The following is an 8,599-nucleotide window of genomic DNA, read 5'->3' as shown; positions in this document are numbered from 1 at the left end:
GCGGCCCTCCTGCTCGGAGGGGCTGAGGCTGTGGGCTGAAATGGAACACTCAAGCTGGGCAAGCCCCATAGCTGCCCCAGACGCCCAGGAAAGGTCACCCACCTATTTTGCCTTGCAGGCCCCGGACAGAGGCTGCGCAGCTGTGGGTGTGGGCAGACCCACGCCCCCCCACCCACCTTGCGCCTCTCTTGCTCCTGGAGCCAGACAAGGGCAGGAACCGGGGGGGGGCTCCTCCTCTGTCTCCTCCCCCCGCCCTTCTCCCTTTGAAGCGAGCAAACCTTCCCAGCGCCTGTGCACTGGCCCTCCTCCTGGGTGTGCCTGTCCTCCGCCAACTTCTTCAGCCCAGACCCTGCTGGGGTGCTGGGGGAGATGTCCGCTTCTCCCACTGCCTGCCTGGCCAGGCCAGCTGGCTCCGAGACCCCCCGGGCCGGCTCTCTGCCTGACCAGAGGGACCCTCGGGACACCTGGAGCAAAAAGGTGGATTTCCTTCTATCTGTAATAGGATTCGCCGTGGATCTGGGCAACGTCTGGCGCTTTCCCTACGTCTGCTACCAGAATGGTGGGGGTAAGGAGAGGTCCGTCAGCTGGGCACGGATTTGGGGCAGAGGTGAACTTTCCACCCTGAGCAAGGAGCCCCTTCCCCTTCCCTGGCAGCCCTCAAGAGGGCTATAATTCTGGGTGAGGGTCTGTCTGCTTCCGTTCCTTCCTAAAGATCACCTTCTCCGCCAGTGCAACTAGGAAGGCTGGATTTTAGAATGGGGAAGAAAGACCCAGAAAAATGGGGGGTGGGGGGGTTTCCCATTGAAATTCTAAGCATGAAAGTGTCAATGTAGCTTCTTCGTTGGAGAAGTCTGCCACTGTAGGAAGAGTCTTCTGGAGAGTTTCCTGGGTCTAAAACCTCCAGGCAGACACACGCAAATATTTCAGTCTCTGGATAATATAGTAGTACAAAGAGCTGCCACTAAGGCTTTCTCTCTTTTGGGGATGGGGAACTGTCCATGGTATTTATTTTCAACCTCACTGAAATGCATTGCGGGGAACACACACACACACACACAGACATTGGTAGGCAATAAGGTTTCTCTTTGGCCCCCATTGGAAAAATAAAACCTGAAATATGGCACTGCTTAATGCAGATCAACCAAAATGTGGTAAAATTGCAAACAGGTTTTACCATTCTAAAACAAATTCTGGAAAAGCGTAAGAAAAGGGACCGAATGCCCTGCGTAAATGAGAGAGAGAGAGAGAGAGAGAGAGAAAAGCCTGAACTGCCATTTCCAGTTCACCTCTGGGAGTTGGTGGGGGCCCTTCAGAGTAAGTTTTATTCAGAGTCAGGGGGTCTTGCCTGGAGAGCTGTATCTTTCCGAATGTCTTCCCAGGACACGGGTGGCTGTTCCCCTTCCTCGCTGCTGGGTGTCTGTGCTTTTCAGCTCGTCTTTTTAATTTAGCTTGCACCGGTTTTCTGTTTTGCCTTGGCTGTGCTATAAGAATACGTGCCATGATTGTGCATGTTTCTAGACCACATGAGTGCACAGAAATCAGAAGATAGTCTGGATCCCTTCAATTGTAGCTCAGTGGCTGCTGGAGGGCTTTAAGAAAAGGGGTGGCGGGGAGGAACTCCTTTAAAACATACAAAAGGAATTTGTTATGCACCTCGCTGTGAGAAGCCAGGCAGCTTCATGAAGCCTCTTAATGTGACGACTAGTTGGAAGTTGGCGTTCCCCAAGAGAGATGGCGGAGGGGGGGGGGGTGAGCCTGCCGGTCAGCTCTTTCTCCAGGCCAGAGAGAGAGAAGGGAGGACCCTTCCCCCCCCAACCTCCCTACCCCTTTGCTCTCCTAGGAGCCTTCCTCATCCCCTACGTGCTGATGGCCATCTTCGGAGGGGTGCCCCTTTTCTACATGGAGCTGGCCCTTGGGCAGTTCCACCGGGTTGGAGCCATACCCATCTGGAAGAACATCTGCCCCATCTTTAAAGGTAACCAGCCAGCTGAAGAGCAGAAACTCTTCCAAAGGGGAGGAGGGCAGGGCACTTGCAGGCGGCTGCACGGCTGCCTAAAGATTGAGGATCCCTCAAGGAAGAGGGGGCTTGAGAGGTCAGGGCTGCCCCCCTCCAAGGTGAGAGGCAGTCTCAATGCTTTTCCGGAACGGTATGTGAATCGGTGCTTGAGAGGAACAGAGGCTAAGCGGCTTCTGGATCCCTTGGTTGGTTTCCACGAGGCGCCTGGAGACGAAGAGGGCTGGAGGAGGGTCTGGGGGCCGCCTCTGCCTGTCCGTCTTCTCCTTTGGCAGGCATCGGTTTCGCCATCTGCGTGATCAACCTGTACGTGGCCTTCTACTACAACACCATCATCGCTTGGGCCCTCTTCTACTTCTGCTCCTCCTTTGCCCCCACCCTGCCCTGGGCCAGCTGCAGCAACCCCTGGAACACCCCCAGCTGCCTCAGCTACTTCGATGCCGGCAACGTGTCCTGGACCAACCTCTCCAAGTCCCCCGCCGAGGAGTTTTACATGTAAGGGGGGCCTGACAGGAGCCAGCTGACTTGGGGAGCAGAGCCAGGCCCGGTTCCTTAGGTGGCACGGCTGGCACGGCACGAGCCAAGACAGCGGGCACTGGATGGAATTATCCCCATGGGCGAATTTTCTAGGGTTCCTCCTGGGACGCTTGGCCAGCAACGGCGCTTCTCCCGGCACTCTTTCCTTCTCTGACCCAGAGCTTCTCTTTGCTGCAGGAGGCACGTCCTGCAGGTGCAGAATTCGCACGGGCTCTCCGATTTGGGCGAGATCCGTTGGCAGCTGCTGCTCTGCCTCTTCCTTATCTTCACCATCGTCTACTTCAGCCTTTGGAAGGGGGTCAAGACCTCCGGGAAGGTGCGAGCTGTGTGGGGCCTCTGCCTCTCTCCTGCAGCCAGGAGCCCCGTGGCAGTGTCTGTGGGGCTCTGGCCAGGGGTGGGGGATCCGCTTGGCCAAAATCCTGCAGCCCCCCCTCACAGCCTGGTTCTCCCTCCAGGTGGTTTGGGTGACAGCCACCCTGCCCTACATCGTCCTGCTCATCCTGCTGATCCGTGGGGCAACCCTCCCAGGGGCCTGGAGAGGGATTGTCTTTTACCTGCGACCCGACTGGCAGAAGCTGAGGAGCGTGGCTGTACGTTTCTGCACGTAGCTTTGTAACTGCCAGGCTCTTCTCCCCAGGCTGAAATTCAGCAGGAGCTGTACTAGAGAAGGTAGCAAAAGGACCCGGGCTCTAGAGGCAGAGAGGGACTCCTTCTTCTTCCCTATGTGGGGCTCACGGAAGGTTTCCATCCAGCCAGCATGCAGGACAGACACACCAAGCACCCCGCTTTCAGTGCACACAGAGTTCTGGCTTTTCCCAGCAGGAGTCAGTGGAAAAAAAATCACTTCTGCTGCGTCAGGAAGCCGACCCAGAGCAGTGGGGGCCCACCCGCAACTTTGGCTGGCCCAGCAGTGGCTCTTCTTCAATTCCAACACAATCCTGACTATTCTAAGGGGATCAGAAGGAAGCCGGACCTTCATTCTCCCTTCAGTACTGTTGAGATCTACTTGATCCCAGATTCCCTGCCTTTCCCTGCTTTTACTCCAGTTAGGTGCCTCCCCACAAGCACTTGCTGGGAGCTGCTGGGGCCCTGAGTGTGAAGGGCCACTCTTTCAAAGGGCCACTTGCTCGGGCTCTGCCCCCCCCCGTGGCTCCCCCTCCCCACCCTTCCCTCTCCTGCAGATCCACAAGAAAGAAGCCCCCAATCCGGCAACTCCCCCTCCTCACATAGAAGATCAGAAGGCCGGGAGGGGAGTAGGGGAGCCGGCCTTTCCCCCTTTGCTATTCTTTGGTACCCTTTGAAATGCAGATCAGGAATTGAATCACACATATCATTTGCCGCCTGCTGGGAACTGATTAGGGCGTCCAATTGACAAGGGACTTCTTGCCCATAATTACCTCTCCTAACGCCCGCCAAGGGGGAGGCGGGGAGGGAGAGGTTGGCCAGAACCTCCAAGGGGCTTCTTGGTGCCCTCCTTCTGCCTACCACGCCTGTCCCAGGGCAGCACCTGCCTTGCAGGAACCCATGCCAGCCAGAACACGGACTTCTTCCCTCCAAGGGGGACCTTATGGCTCCATTGTGTCTTCCTCTGCTCAGGTGTGGGTGGATGCAACTGCCCAGATCTTCTTCTCCCTGGGCCCAGGATTTGGAGTCCTCCTTGCCTTGGCCAGCTACAACCCATTCAACAACAACTGTTACCGGTGAGGGTTCAAGGCCCAGCAGCTCTCGCTTCTCCCCTGAATTGCTCTCTTGGGTGGCTGCACATCTGGGTGGCTGATGCTGGGAGGGGATCAGCCTGACCAGGCTTTCCAGTGTGCCCGGGCGCCGTTTTGCACCTGTGCCAGGTGGGAGCCCCAGGTGGGTTGCTGGGCTGGGGGCAAAGAGGAGTGCAGGGCCACAGAAGAGGGCCGCGCGCGGATCCCAAGGCGGAGTGGGTCCCAGCTATCAGCCAGCTGCCTTCTTTCTCAAGGAGGCTGGCACACTCCTCCTCTTCTCCCAGCTGGCACATCCGCCTGGGGGACTCACGTCTCTCTCACTCCTTTCCAGAGACGCCGTCCTGACCAGCCTGGTCAACTGCTTCACCAGCTTCCTCTCGGGATTCGTCATTTTCACCGTCCTGGGCTACATGGCCGAAATGCGGCACATGGAAGTTGCAGACGTTGCGAAGGACCAAGGTTTGTGATGGCCTCCTGGGGGCCTCAGCCACTCCCCCCTGCGGGGGTCAAAGGGGCCGCAACAGCTTCCTCTCCTGGTGCGGACCAAGGGTAGCCCTCTGCTGGCGTCCCTGGGCTGAGCGGGCAACGCTTCCTCACCTGCCCAGGGAGCCCCGTTGCTCTCAGGAGAGGCTTGCCGGAGATGACCTAACCAGACTTTATTGAATTAACTCTGGATTCAAGGAACGGGGCACCCTCTGCTGCAAGGGGGCTGGCTTATATCTGGCTCCCTGCCTTGGAGAAAGCCAGCCCTGCATCTCGGTCACGTTGTAGCCAGCAGGTCCCGCTTGGTCCCCTCGCTGCACCTACCCAAGAGTTTGTTTGGGGGTGGTGGGTGGCAGGGAAGGCCCCAGAGAGCTCTCGAGAGAGTGCCACGCTCTGGCACAGCCTCCCTTTGGCCCATCGGCTGCGTGCAGAATCAAGCCTGCTTGTGGTGCCATCCCAAGGTCTCTTCCAGGGCCCAGTCTCCTCTTCATCACTTACCCGGAAGCCCTGGCCAACATGACCGGATCCTCTTTCTTTGCCATCCTCTTCTTCCTCATGATGATCACGCTGGGACTGGACAGCACGGTAAGGCCAGGCCAGGAGACTCTCTCGACTGCTGTCCTGCAACAGGGTCGGGCTCCAGGTTACGTGCTGCGTGAAGGCTGCTTCCTGATGTACCTTAGTATATGGCACTCGCCCATCCATTGGTCTTAAAAAAGAGGCCTCGTGTGGAAATATTTCCAAGGCAGAAATTATGGAGAAAACAGTCTGCACCTCCCAATTTGCTTTCCAAGCAGTCTGCTGTGTTTCCTCTTCAATGTCCACAACCTTTTCGAAGGGCAGAATTGCTCTGAAGTGAACGGAGCAGCCCTGCGTGTCCAGACCTCCCCAGCAGAGTCCCCAGGGCATTGCCTCTGCCTCAGACTGGGTTCTCCTGGGGGGTATCTGCAGTTTGGGGGCCTGGAAGCCGTGATCACTGCCCTGATGGACGAGTATCCCCAAGTGCTGGGCAAGCATCGTCAGCTGTTTGTGCTGGGACTCAGCGCCGTCTGCTTCTTGGGCTCCCTGGCCACACTGACCAATGTGAGTTATGGGGACAGCGGGCATTCCTTGACCCCTTGATCTCAGGCCCAGGGCACACCTCTGATTAATGCAGAAGGCCAGCTGGGATATTGGAGGACCCTGAAACAGCTCCAGGCAGAGGGTGGCTAATAGCACTTCTCCTGTGTGTATTTGCAAGAGACAGACTAGATTGTTGGTTGACTATTTGTCCCGCAAGGTAGAGAGTGTATTTTGCTTCTATTATGGGGGTGGGGTGAAGCAAGCTGGAAGCCCCCAAGTGAGCTAATTGTGGGACTCCACCCTACTAGAACTCACCACAAAAGGTCAGAGTGGCACCCTAAAGGCCAACCACTGCATTGTGGTATTGTCCACCTTCAGAGGCTGCTCCCAACTCAGCTCTTCTGGGGGCTTGCAGCCTATCAGAGCCCCCCTTCCCCTCCCAGTTTCACAGGAGGCTCTTTACTGGTGTTCCAATCCAGGGAGGTCCCTACATCGTGAAACTCCTGGAAGAGTTTGGGGCTGGTTACTCCATCTTAGCTGTGGTGTTCCTGGAAGCCATTGCCGTCTCCTGGTTCTACGGTGAGGAGATGCGTTGTGGCCCCTGGGGGGCAGGGGAGAGAGCCTTTATAAGAGCTTCAGTGCCACCTTCCGAGGCCAGCTTGATGTACCTTTTCCCAAAATTGGTAGAGGGAGGGCCCCTTTGTGGGTCTCCTTCAGAGAAAAATCCGGCAGAATTCCTTCCCATCGTCTCTGCAAACCTTCCTGCTCTCTTCCGACTTTAAAATCAACATCCCCGTTTGCTCTGGGCATTTCTGCCCGACGGCCCAGGGAGAGCCCAGCTCCTTCAAGGTCACTCGTGCAGGCTTGAACGTTTGGGCTTTGCCAGAACCGAAACCGGCAACCCAGTGACGAAAGACTTGGACTTCCTTCCTAGGAATGCAGCAGTTCTGCAGCGACGTGAAGGCCATGCTGGGCTTTGGGCCGGGACTGTACTGGCAAGTGTGCTGGAGAGTGGTCAGTCCGGCCACCTTAGCGGTGCGTAACGGGCCCTTCGTCCATCACGGCTTCTTATGTCGCCCGCTGACTGAGGCTGAAAGAGACACAAGGGGGGCATTCGCTGCCCCTCCCAATACTTTTGGCTGAACATCCCCAAAATGTGGGGAAGAGCGAGGGAGCAGGAGGAAAGGCGTGGTTATGCCCCCTGAATTAGGAACAAAATGTGACCCTAAAAGAAGATGCTATTGGGAAGGACAAATGTCCCCTTGGGTGGAAGAAAAGAGTTTTATGGCGGGGGGGGGCTTGTAAAGCAGACAAGACGGAGAGGGGGCCGTGATAGGCCCTGGGCATCCTGCCGGACCTGACTTCCTCCTCCTCCTCCCTGGCTCTGCCCAGTTCATTCTCATCAGCTCCCTCCTGGACCAGCCCCCCCTTGTGCTGTTTGACTACGAGTATCCCGCGTGGAGCATCAGGCTGGGACACCTGATCGGGGCCTCCTCCTTCCTCTGCATTCCCAGCTACATGGTCTACAAGCTGGTCTGGACCCCCGGATCTCTGAAGCAGGTCAGAGAAACAGGATGCTAACAACTTCGGGGGGGGGGGTGTTTTCCCAGTCGATTCTCTAACCCTAACCCCACCTCTCTCTCTCCCCCCCCTTGCCCCCCCTCCAGCGCCTGGCCCTGTGTTTTCGGCCAGAGATTACCCGGAAGCTGTCCCTGGAGATGGTGGACGTGCCAGCCCCCCTTTAATTTTTGATGGAGAGCTACCCCCAAAACACAGGCTGTTCTTTGCTGAGCGCCCCAAAAGAACACCTGGTTCCAGGCAACAACCAAGCACAGTTGGATGGGCTGGCCGCCTCCCAAGTCAACTCTCCAGCACCCGCTTTTCCTGGAATTGCTGTCTCCTCCCCCCTCCTCCATGTCTCCTGGGCACAGCAGGGCTTTTGGTCCATGGCAGGTGGCTCCGAGGGCCTTAATCTTCCTACTGTCGATTGTTGGGGAGGGGGCCGCTTCCGCGATGGCCTCTGCTCTGCAGACATTTCCACCCGAGGCAGAGTGGCCTCTTTCCCAGGAGGCGCCCCCGAAGCCCGGGAAGCTCCCTCCCTCCGCCTGCTCTGCCCACCCCTCATGGCTGTCACCCTACCTGCTGCTGCTGTGCTCCCCCCCCAGTGGGCTGGATGAGATTGGGGGGGCGGCAACTTGCTCGACTGGACCTTCTTAACCGAGTGAAGGACCGCGCCCGCCCCCCTTCGGTCTGATGCAAAACGGGTCCTGGGCTGCAAAGCGTTGCGGAACTACCCTGATGGTGAGATGGGAGGCCGCCTGGGGGCCCTGCTTGATGCCAGCGCCCCCCCCCCGTCTGAAAGGGTGGCCCTCCTCTCTTCAGCTGTGCGACTGCCGCCACCGCCGTACCCCATTCCCAGGAGTCTAATGGCATCTCTCCCTCAAGCGGATTCCAGCAGGCTGAAGATGTGCAGGGAAAGCACGCTCCTCGCCCCCTCGTCTGCCCACGTTGCTACTGGCATTTCTTATGTGATTCCATGCTTTTGTTTTTATGCCCTAACGGGATTTTCCTGGTGTGTATTGGCTACTTTGGGGTCCAAAATAAAATAGTTGTCATTGTGGTTTTGCTTAGCGGATCTCCAGCTCATCTTGGGGCGAGTCCTGTGAGAACCTGGCATTAACTCAGCCAGCAGGACCACCAAAACAATGTTGCAGTTGATAATTTTTGCTCTCAGGAAAGGAGCATCTGATCCTGCGGTCGGATCATGCCCTCCTAAAACTGCAGCTTG

At 57.3% G+C, this 8,599-nt stretch overlaps 1 protein-coding gene across 3 annotated transcripts; it reads left to right on the top strand.

Annotated features, from left to right (window-relative positions):
* Positions 1-273: 273 nt before the first annotated feature.
* On the top strand, positions 274-8,599 carry LOC120316787 (sodium-dependent serotonin transporter-like). 3 transcript variants are annotated; one of them, XM_039362820.1, is made up of 13 exons: positions 274-565; positions 1,841-1,975; positions 2,290-2,509; positions 2,729-2,867; positions 3,007-3,141; positions 4,148-4,251; positions 4,598-4,725; positions 5,222-5,334; positions 5,701-5,832; positions 6,291-6,390; positions 6,746-6,846; positions 7,204-7,371; positions 7,479-8,599. In XM_039362820.1, exons 1-13 carry the CDS (start codon positions 370-372, stop codon positions 7,554-7,556), a joined length of 1,749 nt encoding a protein of 582 aa, XP_039218754.1. In that variant the 5' UTR covers positions 274-369; the 3' UTR covers positions 7,557-8,599. The 3 variants fall into 3 exon arrangements, with proteins under 3 accessions (XP_039218754.1, XP_039218752.1, XP_039218753.1); XM_039362818.1 differs by lacking the exon at positions 274-565 and having other exon boundaries at positions 1,846-1,975; positions 6,255-6,390; XM_039362819.1 differs by lacking the exons at positions 274-565; positions 7,479-8,599 and having other exon boundaries at positions 1,846-1,975; positions 6,255-6,390; positions 6,746-7,347.

Source organism: Crotalus tigris, unplaced genomic scaffold, assembly GCF_016545835.1.
Source record: "Crotalus tigris isolate CLP2741 ecotype Arizona unplaced genomic scaffold, ASM1654583v1 scf7180000019478.12717781048:2074007, whole genome shotgun sequence".
Lineage (NCBI taxonomy): Eukaryota > Metazoa > Chordata > Lepidosauria > Squamata > Viperidae > Crotalus > Crotalus tigris.
This window is presented reverse-complemented; position numbering and strand designations above follow the sequence as displayed.

Coding starts and splice junctions, on each gene's coding strand:
- LOC120316787 (XM_039362820.1), top strand. CDS start 370: ATGTCCGCTTCTCCCACTGCCTGCCTGGCCAGGCCAGCTGGCTCCGAG. Junction 5,335..5,700: donor CGCTGGGACTGGACAGCACG/GTAAGGCCAGGC, acceptor GGGTATCTGCAG/TTTGGGGGCCTGGAAGCCGT. Junction 6,847..7,203: donor TCAGTCCGGCCACCTTAGCG/GTGCGTAACGGG, acceptor GGCTCTGCCCAG/TTCATTCTCATCAGCTCCCT.